The 15,589-nt window shown below is 38.4% G+C and overlaps 3 protein-coding genes across 4 annotated transcripts; 2 read left to right on the forward strand and 1 right to left on the reverse strand.

Moving 5' to 3' along the window:
• Positions 1 to 404: 404 nt before the first annotated feature.
• On the forward strand, positions 405 to 3,709 carry LOC115998715 (nitrate regulatory gene2 protein-like). 2 transcript variants are annotated; one of them, XM_031238355.1, is made up of 6 exons: positions 409 to 550; positions 767 to 1,784; positions 1,883 to 1,960; positions 2,080 to 2,288; positions 2,540 to 2,763; positions 2,870 to 3,709. In XM_031238355.1, exons 2-6 carry the CDS (start codon positions 794 to 796, stop codon positions 3,531 to 3,533), a joined length of 2,166 nt encoding a protein of 721 aa, XP_031094215.1. In that variant the 5' UTR covers positions 409 to 550; positions 767 to 793; the 3' UTR covers positions 3,534 to 3,709. The 2 variants fall into 2 exon arrangements, with proteins under 2 accessions (XP_031094214.1, XP_031094215.1); XM_031238354.1 differs by having other exon boundaries at positions 405 to 1,784.
• Positions 3,587 to 8,256, reverse strand: LOC115998716 (acyl-coenzyme A oxidase 2, peroxisomal-like). The gene is made up of 7 exons (XM_031238356.1): positions 7,679 to 8,256; positions 6,911 to 7,026; positions 5,335 to 6,215; positions 4,494 to 4,673; positions 4,237 to 4,403; positions 4,040 to 4,163; positions 3,587 to 3,963 (listed from the first exon to the last, which is right to left on the reverse strand). Exons 1-7 carry the CDS (start codon positions 8,149 to 8,151, stop codon positions 3,802 to 3,804), a joined length of 2,103 nt encoding a protein of 700 aa, XP_031094216.1. The 5' UTR covers positions 8,152 to 8,256; the 3' UTR covers positions 3,587 to 3,801.
• A 2,041-nt stretch (positions 8,257 to 10,297) lies between these two features.
• Positions 10,298 to 12,087, forward strand: LOC115998735. The gene has a single exon (XM_031238382.1). It carries the CDS (start codon positions 10,508 to 10,510, stop codon positions 11,813 to 11,815), a length of 1,308 nt encoding a protein of 435 aa, XP_031094242.1. The 5' UTR covers positions 10,298 to 10,507; the 3' UTR covers positions 11,816 to 12,087.
• The last annotated feature ends 3,502 nt before the right edge of the window (positions 12,088 to 15,589 follow it).

Genomic DNA, 15,589 nt, shown 5'->3' on the forward strand with positions numbered 1-15,589 from the left:
GATGAATTCGAAAGTGAAGATGGATATCCTATTTCTACCCTGCTCGTCCTATTGTCATCCCTAATTAAATGCAATGGTTACAGTGAAAAAATAATAGCTTTGGGAAAATGAGAGCATTATTGTACAGTAGTTGAACATTTCTTTAAGAGGGCATAACACATTTTTACTCCATAGAAAATAGCACCAGTGTCTATTATCAGTAGTAAATTTATAATCTTTGTGGAAAAATTTTTCGCCCCAAGGTCCGACACTCTAGCCCGATAGAATGATAGAGAAAAAAAATAGAAAAAAGAAAAAACAAATCTGATTTTTTGTTTTATTATTAATTAATAGCAGTAATTGGGACCATTAAAGAGAGTGTAGTGTGCTCACATTTCAATGCTGTTTCTCAACAGTCCCTCATTCTTCTCTCTCTCTCTCACATTTCCATCTTTCTTTGTTTCTCTGCGGTGGGTTCTAGCTGTGTGTGAAAAGGTATACTGAAATGCATGGGTTGGATTTGGGAACCCAGACAAGAAAGCCTTTCTTTTTTGCCAATCTGATTATTAAGGTTTGCTTTTCTTAAACTTCATTCATTCACCATTTCTTGGACAACATTGTATGCTTTCTCTGTTTGCTGTGAACTGTGAAGTACTGAAACAAAAAAGGTTTCTTTTTTATCAATCTTTACTTTACTTTAGCAATCTCCTGTTAGGGTTTTAATCTTTTGTTTTGTGGGAGTTAGTTTTACTGAAAAATTGTGAGAATTAGTGGGGAAATGCTGCAGATTTTAGGTTTATGAAGAAATAGAGGAATGGGGGGAACAAGTTCAAAGGGTGAGAGGAGTGAAGCTTTGAGATTGTGTAAGGAGAGGAAGAGATTCATCAAGAATGCCATAGATTCTAGGTATGCTTTAGCAGCTGCCCATGTTTCCTATGTTCAATCCCTGAGAAACCTAGGATTTGGTCTGAGGAGGTATGCTGAGGCTGAGATGTTGATAGAGTCATCTGTCTCAGCTTCTGCCCCTGACATGGACAAAACCCCCTCACATTCCTCATATCCATCACCCTCACCATCCCACATTGGTGGGGTGTCCGATTCCCCCGTGCCCAACGAGAGCCCCGTGTCGCCCCTCACTACTAGGATGAGTTACATGAGGCTAGGGGGGACTGGTGCTGTTACTGTTAAAATGGCGCCCCCTGTCGTGAATGGGTATGTGGAAGAAGGCGGATTCGCAATGCCACCGCCCCCTCCTCCTCCCGAGGCAGGGTATTCTTGGGATTTCTTTTATCCCCCCGATGATTCCGAGAGCTTTAGGTTTGTGGCTCATAATGATGCTCATATGAGCGAGGAAAAGGATGATGATGATGATGTTGGTAATGGGGGTCAAGAAGAATTCATGACGCCCAAATCCGAGCCTAGACATAACGGGCGTACTAAATCAGATGTGGATAATTCACATTTCACACCCGAGAGGACAGACAATAATTGTCGGGAGGCAATTGAGAACGAAGCTAACAATGATCGAAGCCAAGAAATGGGAAAAGAGACTGGCAAAGATGTGGAAAGTAAAGATGGTCTACAACCGTCTGGATCAAGGGGAGATAATAATAAGTGTTTGGTGGAGAAAGATGCGCGTGCACAAAGAGAGGATCCTTCCGAGTTCATAACACATAGGGCTAAAGATTTTCTCTCGAGTATAAAAGACATCGAGCATCGGTTCACAAGAGCATCAGAGTCTGGTAAAGAAGTCTCCCGGATGCTCGAGGCTAACAAAATTCATGTCGGATATTCAATGGCTAAAGGTAACTCTTTCACATCCGTTATATATTCTCTGTACTTTCCTCAAGTCGGTAATTGATTAAATTGATTTCGACTCAATTAACGGAATTCATTTTTTCAGGCAATTCACCGGCTGCACTCTCCCTCACTTCCATTGGCACAGTTTGCTGCCGAAGAGGAACCAACAAAAATGTTGGTGGTAAGTAGTTGCTAGTAAACTAGTTCGTCAAAACTACCTTTTTTCCTGAGTATGTTCAATTTTTCAGCTTACCCGCTAAAATTTGAAGTAATTACCATAGACTAATTCCGATTATACAGAAGGGGAGCAGCACGCAACAAAGATTATTACTTGGAAACGGACAACATCTTCGAGATCATCGTCATCAAGAAACCCTCTTAATACAAAGGATGACAATGATGATAGTGGAAGCGATTTTGTTGATGATTTCTGTATGATCTCCGGAAGCCACTCATCCACTCTCGACAGACTATATGCATGGGAGAGGAAGCTCTATGACGAAGTGAAGGTACTAAGCTTTACAGGCTTGAATGTTGATTAGTGTTCAAATATACGGTTATTACAAAATGATACTGTGGGTACGATGCTGGAATATGATCTAAAAGTAGGTTAGGTTATGGTCTAAATGTTTCCATGCCCGTTGCTTCAAAACGACTTACAAATTTTCTCAAGAGATGTTCGAGTTTCACAGCAATACTACACGTGAATGTTTATGTTTTTGTGTCTTATGTCTAGTATTTGATAATTGTCACTCTGTAGGCAATTGAGTCAATTAGAAGGGATTATGATCGAAAGTGCGACCAGCTAAGGCACCAATCTGCAAAAGATCTGAGTGCCCAAGTAATTGACAAAACCCGAGCAGGGGTAAAAGACCTGCATTCACGAATCAGGGTGGCGCTTTATTCTGTCGACTCGATATCAAAGCGAATTGAGAAAATGAGGGATGAAGAGTTGTTGCCTCAACTTTTGGAACTTATTCAAGGGTGAGTGAGTGAGTCCTTCATTCACTTCATACTGGAAAATATTTTCGCCTTTCTTGGATTCTGAGCTTATTTAGTACACGAACCATAACTAGCGGACTCTGTGCAGGTTGAACAGAATGTGGAGAGCCATGCTTGAATGCCATCACACTCAGTATATTACTATATCCCTAGCGTACCACGCCAAAACTTCAACTGGAAGTCCACGGGGAAACATGCAAAAGCAGATTATGGATCAACTGCTCAACGAAGTGGAGTGTTTTGGCTTGAGTTTTGCTGATTGGAGCAACAGCCATACGATGTACGTAGAAGCTCTTAATGCCTGGCTACAGAACTGCATATTGCAACCTCGAGAGCAGGTCAAGAGGAGAAGAACCTTTTCGCGACCCCTTTCCCCACGACGAGGAGTGCCCCCTCCAATATTTGTTTTGTGTCAGGCCTGGTTATCCAATATTCAATCTCTGCCATCTCGAGAACTCAACGATGCCATCAGAGCCTTTCTGTATGACCTAAGCCAGTCAGGCGAACACCACCCGGAGGAACAACACAAGAAAGAAACAACTGTTGATGCTACCAACACCGGGGAAGGAGGGAAGAGCAGCGAGACATCATCAGACTTGAACTGCATACATGCGAGCTTGACAAGAGTTCTCAACAGACTGACAAAATTCTCCGAGGCTTCTTTGAAAATGTGTGAAGATGTCAGGCAGAGATGCGAGATGGCTACAAATGCATATGTGAACTATAAACCACCAAGATCTTTCAGCATATGATACCCTTCAAATCTTTATTTATGAAAGTAGATGTCTGCAACTATAAACACCTGTAAATCAAAGTACAGGAAGCTTTTTCATGCATAGGATATGATCTTAGTGAGGAATGGATGGTTGTGATTTGTGGAACAGAACACTATTTCATATTAATGCTAAATGATACACATCTTTCTATACAAGTAAAGTTTTCATTTCATCCAGACACTCGGCACAAATTAGGGTTGTAAAACTGTCTGAGGATGTATGGTGATAGCCTTGTATGGGACATCTAGAATCCAGCATTGTGAGCATACTGTGAGTACGCTTCTTCTGCATCCTGCAAAGCGATTGGAGCACGTATAACATACTCGGGTATATCAAAGCCATCTATGAGCTCCTTTGCGATATTCCTAACTTGGAAACACAGATATTCCATCAACTTTTGAACTGCCTGCAAGGTTGAAAAGGTTGAAAATATCAGGCGTTCAGACACTCAAACAAATGGGAATCAATCTAGCCTGTAATACCTTAGCTTTGTTAGGAGCCAGGTAATCCACATTGCGATAAGTTCCTATGTCATTCCAGATTCGATCCAAGGCATAAAGGTCGCAGACGAGTTTCAGGGCAGCACGAGAGTTGGCATTAGGACAACTGCAATGGAAGCCGCAGTTAGACTGTTCTGTCATAGTAAAGAGAAACCACAAAAAAGGTGAAGAACAGGTACCGTTTTATGGCTTCAATGAAGTTTTCAAGGATGAAGGACTCAATGTGGGACTCTGCGAGCGTCAACAGATGATTTAAGCATCTATTCCAAGCACCAAAGCCCCCCAGGGTCTTCAAGTGCTTCTGAAGTCGAACAGAGACACCTTGAAGCAATCGTGATGTACGATACTGGATTATGGCAAAAAAAAAATACTGTAAGCTACAGGAATTGAACCAAAGAAAGAACATTCTCTATCAGACAGCTTAGGTAATGCTCACCCTAAAAGCATCCAACTGGAAGTTTGGATCTCGCAAATGGTCTTCACTTTCCCACCTAGCAGTTACTGGGTTAGGCTGAGAGAGATAAGAATTCATCGACTGTCTTAAATAGTTCCATGTAACTGCAAGTGTCCCACCTTTGAACTTCTCCCTATACTGCTTCAAAAGAAATCCTGCTACCTAGGTAATGAAACAAGCCAGAGTCTAAAATTATTCATTTAGGGAAAACTATCTTAACAAATATGTTAGCTTACAATAAATAATGTCTCTTTTTATTATTTTATTTTATTTTTTATTTTGTGTACGTGAGTTCCACCATCTCTAACACAGATGTGAGTTCCTAATGAAGAATAGAGCTAAATTTGTTTTTGATTTATGGAAGCACCAAATATGAACAAATGTATGAGATAAAGCTAGTAATATGTTCTGATGCTTTGACACATTTCAAACTGCACTACAGCACTTAAAAGGACAAATGCTGATCTGTGTCTCCCCACTTTTTATTTTCTCCCCTGTAACATCATAAAGTCAATCACTCGAGTTATTTTATCCACTAGAATATTTTTTTTTTTTTGAATACTATTGACCCTGTTACATGTAGTATCTGTCCATACACTTTCTCAACCTACTGAAGCCCAACAAAGTCAACATTGCCCACACTGAGGCTCGAACCCATGACCTCCCACTTGGGAAAATCACTTCATGCCGCTTGACCACAAGGCCTTTGGCATCCACTAGAATATTTAATGTCATTGAGTTGTTAATCTCATTTTTCTTCTCCCTTTTTTCATGTATTAAAGTTGTAGAGCTCTTACTCAATGGAAAGACACCTAACTAATACCTGCTGTAGAAGGACTGTGTTGTCCCCTTCAAATGTTTGAAATATGTCATGGTCATTCCTCAAATCACCAAACCGATTAACAGCAGCATAGCCATGACCTCCACAGGATTCTCTGCATGTGTTCAACGACTTTGCAGTGTATGAAGTGACATATGCTTTAAGCCCTGCTGATAGAGCATGGACATCTGCCACCAAGTCTTCATCATGAGATTTCTTCATTTCAGAATACTTTTCTATCAGATGTAAAGATGCAAAGTGGAATGCATAAGCTGAAGCCAACATTGGCATAAGCTTGTGCTGGTGAGACTGATAATCTAGTATACTGACTTCAGGCTGTTTAGGAGGACCAAATTGTTGGCGTAAAAGAGAATATCTGGTGGCAATGGTGACTGCCAGTTTAAGGACACTAACTGAGGAATATGCAAGCCCCACTCTTCCTCCTACAAGTTCTCCCAATGTGGCAGCAAATCTTTTATTGATTGTAGGAAGGCTGCTTGTGTATTTACCATCCCGTGACACATCTCCAAAACGATTAAGGAGATTATCCCGGGGAATTCTCACTGACCTGAATCTTAATGCACCATTGTCCACTCCATTCAACCCAATTTTTTGGCCACAATCATGTATTTCGACTCCTGGAAGAGTTTTGTGTGTCTTCTGATCCCTTATTGGAACAATGAATGCATGAACACCCATGTCAGAAACACCATTTGAATCATTACTTGGTAAAATCAATCTCGCAAAAACTGTTGCAAATTTTCCATGAACTGCAGCATTACCAATCCACCATTTAATAGCCCCATCATTAGGTGTGTCTATAATGAATTCATCCTCAAGTTGATCATAGGTGGCAACAGTCTGAAGGCCTTGAACATTTGAACCTACCCAGGCCAACACATAAAGATAGATCAGACTAGAGCCAACAAAACTTCATATTTGAAAAGGACAGGATAAATTAATTGATACTCCTTTGTTATATATATATGTGCTGCCTTTTTTTACATGCCCAAAGAGATTGAACTTCCACTTGGTAACAAAATTTTCTATATCTCCAAAAGTTCAAATTAACTAAAATTTATCAAATCTAAATTAAATGTCTCATGCCTATAGATTCAAACTATTTCAGAAATACCAACGTTTAGCAAATATACAATGAGCTAATCAAACCAACTTAAAGCATCAATGTTGGGTGGATGGGCATGGATTTATAACTTACAATAGCACCAGAAGGATCAATTTTTTTTAAATGTTTGGTAAGTAGAAGGATTATAACATATATTAGGAAAAATCTGACTCTTGTGTGTAGAAACAAATATGAAAACAAAATCTGTCCAACTCCAGACCTTAATCATATCATCAAAGGAATTGCCAGAAAGAATATCTTGGCAAACGCATGTGAGAAATAAATTTGTCCTACTTAAAACCTTGTTTATATTGCCAGGCTATTCCCATGTTAAGTAAGAAATGAATTCAAGATGCTATCACAAACAACAAAACATCTTAAACATTCTGTCAAAATTATACTCAAGAAGAAAAAGAATAGATTGCTGAAACTGGACAAGAGGAAGAACATTACCATGATGAAGTTCTGTCATTGCAAAGCAACCTGTATACTCCAGATTGTCTATACCTTCAAAGTATTTGTCCCAATGTTTCTTAGTTCCCAGATTGAGAATAGAGCCTCCCCAGAGACTGCAGCGAAACTCTAGTCATCTAAGGATTTTCGCTAAAAAAACGGAAGACAAAAAAAATTACAGATGCTATGTCCAATTGAACTTTGGAGTAAATTACAGCTTTAATGGCTCATTGTCCTGGTGGGATGATTCACACACACCCACACACACACACATCATTTGAATAAAACAACTACTTGGAGCTTGTTCTCCACCAAGATTTAATTTTTTTTTGAAGATGAGTAATCACTAATCAAGCTGTTAGGCATGAGAAAGCAGTATTGAATACAAGCTTCTAGAACTCCAAACACCCTGATTTGGCATGATCCATACATCTGAGGCATAACGAATTTGCAAAAAGGATATCTTATGCAGCTGGAATGCAACGAGTGATTTAAAAGCTATCATTGATCATATGCTAAGTCACTATGTATACGGGTTATAAAGACACAAGGAATCAGTATCAATCCTCTACTATACCAAACACTACAGCTATAGATCAACAACTATGTGGCATAGGTAGTACTAAGCAAACAAAATATGAAGTAGTTATTAAAAAGCAGTACTATTATACTTATCTCAAACCAACTCCATATTTTCTAACAAGTATGATCACCAAAGCAGGGAAGTTTCATAACAATATAAGTGCTATAAGAGTGAGCAAATCTCACCTGTACTGAACACCCATTTTGATGGCAAGAGATATGTCAACGGCCCCAACAGCCTCCACAATAGCGAAATACTTACTAGGCTCCTCCACCACGTACCTGAGCGGCCTTACCCCGGCCTCCCGGACCAAACCAGAGAGCTGTCTCATGCACAATTCCCGGTGCTCATCCTTCAGAATCTCCAGCGGCGTTTGCAGGCCCGGCCTGGAACTGAAGTACTCATACACCTTCTCCTGCAAGTCCCTGTGCTTCCCCCTCAGGTACACCGACAACTCCTTGGAATTCACCGTCAGAACCTTCGCCCTAGCGGCGCACGTCAGCATCTCCAGGCCGGGGACGGAGTGGTCCGGAAACGTCGCCGGAGTTAGGTGCATTGACAGCCGTCGGATGCGGCGGTTAATCAGTTGCGTCTCCTCCCGATTTTCATCCTCCGCCGTGCGATTCAGGCGCCGCGACGTCATCTTCCGATGATCCATAACAGATTAGAGTGTATGGAATGATTGTATGGTTCCACAGAGAGAAGTAGAGAAGCGATCGGAGAAGAAGGAAGTGAATTTTACGGCAAATTAGATTAGATTAGTTGAAATGGAGAGATTAGCAGCAGGTTAGTTGAGACGGAACGATAAGTGACGTGGCTTTAAACAGGCTGCGCACGTGGAGAGACGACATTGGAAGATAGCTGGTGGGACCCTCCGTATTTATTTCGGCGCGCAGTTGAACGACAACGACTCATCAGGGGGGGAATATGGTCCGGTTCCGGGCGGTTCTGATTCGGAAACAAATTATGATTTATGAACCTGCTAGAACACTCGATTTAAAAAAAAAAAAAAAAGAGAATATTTTCCAAATGTTATATATATGTATATATTACACAGTAAGGCAGAAAGCTGCCATACTGTGCAACATATACAAGTATATTTAATTTTTTTTAATAGGGATTGGCCTGCGGGTTGGCTCGCAACCCGCACGGGTTTTCACGGGCCAAGCCCGTTAGGCTCATTATTTCGTGGATCATATTTTTGTGGCTCTAATCCGCTTCACCGCGGGACAGGTGCGAGTCAATTTACGGGTTTCAGTTTACCTTGACAGTTCTATTTTTCTAGTATAATTATTATATTTTCATATTGATTTGACCCGGTCCGTCTTATGGACAAGGATATATGAGACGACTTCACATAAGTTTTTGTCAATTCAAAATAGTGAATCCCTCAGTTTGTTTTTCTGGGGCAAGTCAACTTACTATTCATGCCTAAAAGACGGATGAAAGTAGTAAGTTGCGTCCCTTAAATGCAGGCTAACCTCCCTTTTCAATTTGTTGGCCACTCGTACCTTGAAAATTAGTGAAGAACGTAAATCGTAGCCCTCAAATGCTTTTTTTTTTTTTAGTCTTTGATAAAATATAAACAATACACCATGAGTTTGTTAACTGATCAAAGTTTATAAATTTATTTTGGATTGATTGACTAGTTGAATTATGTCTCGGGAGGATAAAAGCTTATTATTTGTTGGAAGATGCAAAGTCAATGGAGCTCTCTCTTTCTACAGTTTTTGTCTTCAATGGAACATATATACATGAATATATGAAGGTGAAGGCACCCATCTTGTCATATAAAACATATTTCCTATGCTTATCATGCTCAATTACTGTTACATACATGGCTGTTTTTCAGTTTTTGTCTTCAGTTTGATTTTGTCATTTTCTATTATTTTTCTTTCCTATGATTATATTCTTTATTATCTTGACTTTAGTGGGTTATGAAATAATTCAGTATTTAAATAGGATGAACTGCTCCATTATGTGCATAAATATTTATAAGTCAACTAAGAGTTACACACACATTATATAGACTATTTTAGTGCACTTATCTATAATAGTGCACTCAATTAAGCCCCACCACCGAAATAAGGTCTATAACAGTGCACTATTATCCGTGAATGCACTATCAAACATTTTCAAATTGCACTGTCGTAGTCAAACCTAAGAATCTAAACCTCCCACCGAGATTTGAATTTATGACCACCATTTGGAATGGTAACCGAGATACCATCACAGTACATAGTAGTTAGCACTTGGCAGCTCGATCTACTTCATAATTCTTATTTAAACCTGATTAAATATATATGAGAGTGGACTCCATCTAACTCCCCAAAGTCAACTCAGATTGAATGGTATATACAACCTCTGGTTTGTTAGGAGAATGATTCATATAGCAACAACAACAATAATTTTTGGCAGGTCATACACTCATACTACAACATCACTAACCATTACACAGTTGACTTCTTTCATGTCCGCATGCATTTCCCACCTGATTAAAATATGGATTTTAACTTACAAATAATACCAAGATTAGTCCAACTTTACAAGCATTAAAGTAGACTAAAGTTGGTAAGGATAAGCATGATTTTTTTTTTTTTAATAATATCAAAAAAGGTGTTGGTCAACACCATATAGTGCATCAAGATCCAATAATTCAGAACAACTTTAAGTTAGTCGGACAATTGACATAACTACAATGTTAAAAGTTCGATTTCGATAAGAGTTGTTTATTGCCTTTCTTAATTTGAACTCGTCAGTTACAGACAACCTTAACTAATTTCACTTCTAAGCCATTAGGGCCTATATATCTGCAGACTCACCACATTGTTGCAACAGGCATAAGTCACCATTAAAGAAGAGAATTTCCTCCTTCTTCTCTCCTCCTTTTTTTCCCCTTTCCTCTCTGTAAAATCCTTCTGTCTTTCAAATTTTTTGTTCTTCTGAATCTCTTTGCTGTTGTAGTCTTGCATATACAATCTGCAGTTTTCTCAAATCCTTTGTGAGAAGAACTGATGAAAGAAATTGAACCTTTTCTGCGTTCTTGGCAGTCCATATCATCATTATCTTCTTCTTCTTGGTCATCTGGTATGAGTTTTAACCAAACAGGACCGATTGGGCTAAACCAACTAACTCCATCACAGATCCTTCAAATCCAGCTTCAATACTACCAATTAGCGTCTCCATTATCATCCTATTTGGGTGCTAAACCAGTGGCGATGAAGCAGGCGGGGACGCCATTGAAGCTGCAGGCGAAGCTTTACCGGGGAGTGCGGCAGCGGCATTGGGGAAAATGGGTTGCAGAAATCAGACTTCCCAAGAACCGATCCAGGCTCTGGCTGGGAACCTTCGACACCGCCGAAGAAGCTGCCATGGCTTACGACAAGGCGGCGTATAAACTCAGGGGAGAATACGCCACCCTGAATTTCCCCAATCTCCGGCTGCACTTTTCCCACAACTTCAACCCCCTCCCATCCTCCGTTGAAGCCAAACTGGACGCCATTATTTCCCAGAACCAGGCCAAAACTGGGCAGCCTTGTTTCTTCACCATGAAAACAGAACCCGCTTCCAGTGGTGGAGATACCGGATGCGGGCGTAACCAGAAAGAAACAGAGCCCGTTTCTTATCATGGTGGGGATATCGAATGCAGCTATAACCAGAAAGAAACAGAACCCGCTTCTTACAGTGGATGCCGCTATAATCAGAAAGAAGCAAAACCGGCTTCTTACAGTAATGGGGATACCGGGTGCCACTGTAACCGGAAAGAAACAGAATCCGCTTCTTATAGTGGTGGGGATACCGGGTGCCACTATAACCAGAAAGAAACAAAACCCGCTTCTTACAGTGGTGGAGGTATGGGATGCCGCTATAACCAAAAAGAAACAGAAATCACTTCTTACAGTGGTGGGGATATGGGATGCTATAATCAGACAGAAACAGGACCCGCTTCTTATAGTGGTGGGGATGCCGAATGCTATATTAAAAAAGAAACCAAAGTTTGTTATGGTGGTGGGGATAACGGATGTTACACTCAGAAAGAAACAGAAGCTTCTTACGGTGGTGAGTATACTGAATACTATACTCGGAACGAAACAGAATTAACGTTTCATAGTGGTGAGAATATCGGATGCTATACTCAAAAAGAAATTGGAATTTCTTATAGTGGTGAGGATATCGAAGCGGCTTCATCTGATCAACTGTCATCATCTTCACCGGAGTCCGAAATCACGATCTTGGATTTCCTGGAGCCGTGTGATGAATTCGAGAATTTCATATTGCAGAAACATCCGTACGTTGAGATCCACGACTGGGAAGCGCTGTGATTACATACACTATGTATAATCATTTTCAAGTAATTAATGTTTAGTGTTCTTAATCTGTAGTCCATGATTGATTAGGTTATGAGTATGAAGAGAGGATCCGATCTGCAATGAGATTTTTAACATCTGCAGAGATCCAATCCATACATCTATAGTACTTAATGTTGTTCATAGTATGTTGATTTTCCACATGCAAAGGCACTCAATTTCAATCAAGAGTAACCATTGTATATGAACTAAATTTAACCTCTGGAAAATATTGACTTTGTGCTTCAGTTATTGACTTCTTAGACTTCAGTAGATAACTTATTATTGACTCTTTGTACTTCCGTTATTGACTCTTTGTACTTCAATAGATCAGTTATTGACTCTTTATTCCAGTAGACTGTCCTGATTAATTGTTCTTGGACACTAAAAAATCATCATAATTGTCCAAGATCCAAAAAGTGTCATAATTATCCAAGATCCCTCGTGAGATAATTTATTCTTGTCAACTTAGTTTCCAATATTTTCAGCAAATTAAAGCAAATCGCATCTTCCCAAATTCCCAAATCCAATCAAGGATATGAAGAAATTAAAGAAAACCCACACCATAGATCTTACATCCCAAAGAGAAAGATAAGCTTAGATGAGGGGATCGTGTAGGGATGCAAAACCATGCATGCAAAGACAATTTTCAAAAAGCCATTAACCCCATATATGTATCTTCATTGGGCCATCATAAATAAAAAAGAATCCATAAAAGCAGAACCAAATATCACACTGCTTTTTCTTCTCTTTCTTATCTTGATGAGGATTCTATGCATAATAATTTAATCCTCCCACCCTTGCTTTCAGCTTTTGTAAAATCGATCGGCAGTTATCTTCATCATCATCATCATCCAAAGGAACATCATCGGATCAGATCACATAACATGAAACCAAAACCACTGTTAATGGGTATATATAAAGACTTGCATCATTGTCTTCGTCATCATCATCATCTTGAAAAAAGTGATAAAAGACCCCTAAAGAGTGACCGAGTAGTGGAGTGTCACGAGACTCATTGTATATACACTTCTTCTTAGTGTAGCTGGTTTACTTAATGCACATGTTTCATTAGTTATTGTGGGTTTTACTTGTCAACTGGAAAAGGAAGGAGAACCAACTTAACCAAGCAAGTTGTTCTTTAATTTACACAATGTGATGAGGTGGCTAAGGTTGCTTTATATAGATTCCTAATATATATATCATCAAAAGTAGAAAGATGCAATATATTGTTCTAAATCAAGTCAAATGATAGATGCCCTTTTGATTGAATCTGGCCGGTTTGCTGGCTCAAGAGATTTCATGGAGGTTCTAGCTAGTTATACATATTTGCATATATTCCACCTCGGGATAAATATATATGCATATAAAATATTATCCTTACAAATTCATAGTCCAAAAATAGTTTACATTGATCAAGACGCTTAGCTTAATATTGACCAACAACTCAAGAGCATTGGTGAGGCAGTCAGCTGTTCAGTAACTACAAGATTGCAAATAATTCGACTCCATACTCATACTTAGAGATCAAATGTGGAAGAGCTCTCAGATAAAAATAAAGTGAAATCTAAACCATTAATTTAGCCAAAATTAACTGTCTAGAATGATGAAAAATTTAAAAACAAAAACAAAAAAAAAAAAACAAAAAAGGCCTTGAAATTGTGGTAATTTAGTGCATAATTTAAAACTTAATTAAGGTGCATAGGTTCAAATTGAAACTTAAGGCACATCAATTCAAAATATAAGGTGCATCATTTGAAATTTAAGGTGCATCAATTCAAATCAAAACTTATGGCGCATCAAGTCGAAACTTAAGGTTCATCACTTTGAAATTTAAAGTGCATAACTTCGAAACTTTAAGTGTATGACTTTATCCAATAAAATTTGTACACCAGAATTTATACTCGTTGAGTCGTTGGAAATACACCTAGCATCTTCCTTTCCAAAATGTAATGCTAATACAAGTTTGAATTCACAGCAGGAGAAGAAGATAAGGAAGAAAACGACAATAGTAGGAGGAGATCATTTGACGCCAATTGCCAGGAAGCATTTTTTTTTTAATTTACCTTCATTTTAGGTAACTGATCTAGATTAGATCAACGGTTCCTAACTCACCCTATTTTTACATAGGAGTTCCTTCGCATGTGAACCACCATATATATAAAATTTAAGAGTAAGATGTATTAGAACATCTTCTATCTTATGTGTCTCTTTAGTACGCAATTGTTAGACAGAGAAGTAGCCCAATCCAGCCCAAAGTTGGCAACCATTTTCAAATGAATTGATATAATTAGCCCATATAAGTCTAGATTCTGATGGGCAACAGGCTATTTTACCAAATTTCGTATGAAAAGCACCATCAAGAATCGTTAAACTGATTTTTTTTTTTAAAAAAAAAAGTATAATGCAATAATCTAACTTATTCAATAAGTTATCATTAATTTAGTATTAACTATGCTTCCACGTGTGTTATTATTCTAATGTGGTGATGCGTTGACATTTAATGTGGCACGCAATGACTTGAATTAGACAACTTGGTACAAAAATTTTAAAAATTTAAAGGTTAAGGAATAAAAAAACTATCATTCTGAACTAAGATAGCCACCCAACACCATAGGACACGTACCATGATTGTTTGAACGATAGCTGGTAGCAGCCATGACTAGCCCTCTTATGCGATTCAACATGAAATTTAATTAAAATTTTAAAGATCGACTTTAGATTTTGATACATTTAATTTTAAGATGTGTTTAAGATAGTGATATGCTCTTGAAAGTCCATTTAAATTGAGTTAATTAACTTGTAAACTAAAATGGAATAATTTTTTTAATGCAAAAAAGAATATGAAAGAGACATGATTTATTATTCTAACAACGATGTATGCTGTTAAATTTAAGTGTGAAGAATTTAATAATGTGTGGTTGCTACATTTTGTACGATAATTCCCATTCAAAACCTTAGCTTCAACTATATATCCCACTAGTTATTGTTAGGTATAGATCCCAACAAATTCCGATCCGCTAAAAAGTATTAAAACAAAAAACACCAAATTCCCACGTTGAATCATCCTTATTTTGACCCAATTCCCATGTTCACCACCTTGGGTTTTAGCTTTTGGCACGAGGCTTTGTCCAACCAAATGTCTTGACTCTTGACCACATCACACGCATATAGAAGAATATAATGTCCCAAAACATTTCTTTTTTGGGTGACATGTGTACACTTCATAAACTTCTAGTTTTTGTAATTTTGTGTAATAACTTATATAAAACATACTAGAGAGGAAATTAGTCACATTATAAAAATTATGTACAACAAATTTGATCGGAAGGGTAATCATGCTTCAAAACACTATTTTTTTGGGTGACAAGTCACTCCTTAAATATGTACACTGGTAAATCTAACTCCAAATAGATTGCCCACACTAAGAAGACCTTGTGTCAGTGAGTTGACCAAGAATGTGTTAACAGTAATCAAATTGGTGACATTTAGATACGAGAATCATATCCTACCGACTTGGGTACAGTTGTGATGAGATACTATATCATAAGCATACATAAAATATATATATATATTACCCTAGAATACTGTTTTTGGGTGACGATTCACTTTCTGAGGATGTACACCTAGTAGAATCCATACTAAGATCAGATGATCTTGTGCAACGTGTTCGACCGACCAGGTATTAACAAGAATTAAACCCGTGATCTTTCATGTAAAAGAATCATTTTTCATTCACTTCAGTGCCTT

The sequence above is a fragment of the Ipomoea triloba genome, chromosome 12 (assembly GCF_003576645.1).
Source record: "Ipomoea triloba cultivar NCNSP0323 chromosome 12, ASM357664v1".
Lineage (NCBI taxonomy): Eukaryota > Viridiplantae > Streptophyta > Magnoliopsida > Solanales > Convolvulaceae > Ipomoea > Ipomoea triloba.

Excerpts from the sequence above, each read along its gene's own strand:
- LOC115998735 (XM_031238382.1), top strand. The coding sequence starts at position 10,508 with ATGAAAGAAATTGAACCTTTTCTGCGTTCTTGGCAGTCCATATCATCA.
- LOC115998716 (XM_031238356.1), bottom strand. The coding sequence starts at position 8,151 with ATGGATCATCGGAAGATGACGTCGCGGCGCCTGAATCGCACGGCGGAG. Across the intron at positions 4,674-5,334 it reads ACACAGTCCTTCTACAGCAG|GTAGCAGGATTTCTTTTGAA; the intron begins GTATTAGTTAGG and ends TTCATTACCTAG. Across the intron at positions 3,964-4,039 it reads TGGCTCCTAACAAAGCTAAG|GCAGTTCAAAAGTTGATGGA; the intron begins GTATTACAGGCT and ends TCAACCTTGCAG.
- LOC115998715 (XM_031238354.1), top strand. The coding sequence starts at position 794 with ATGGGGGGAACAAGTTCAAAGGGTGAGAGGAGTGAAGCTTTGAGATTG. Across the intron at positions 1,785-1,882 it reads CGGATATTCAATGGCTAAAG|GCAATTCACCGGCTGCACTC; the intron begins GTAACTCTTTCA and ends TCATTTTTTCAG. Across the intron at positions 2,289-2,539 it reads AGCTCTATGACGAAGTGAAG|GCAATTGAGTCAATTAGAAG; the intron begins GTACTAAGCTTT and ends GTCACTCTGTAG.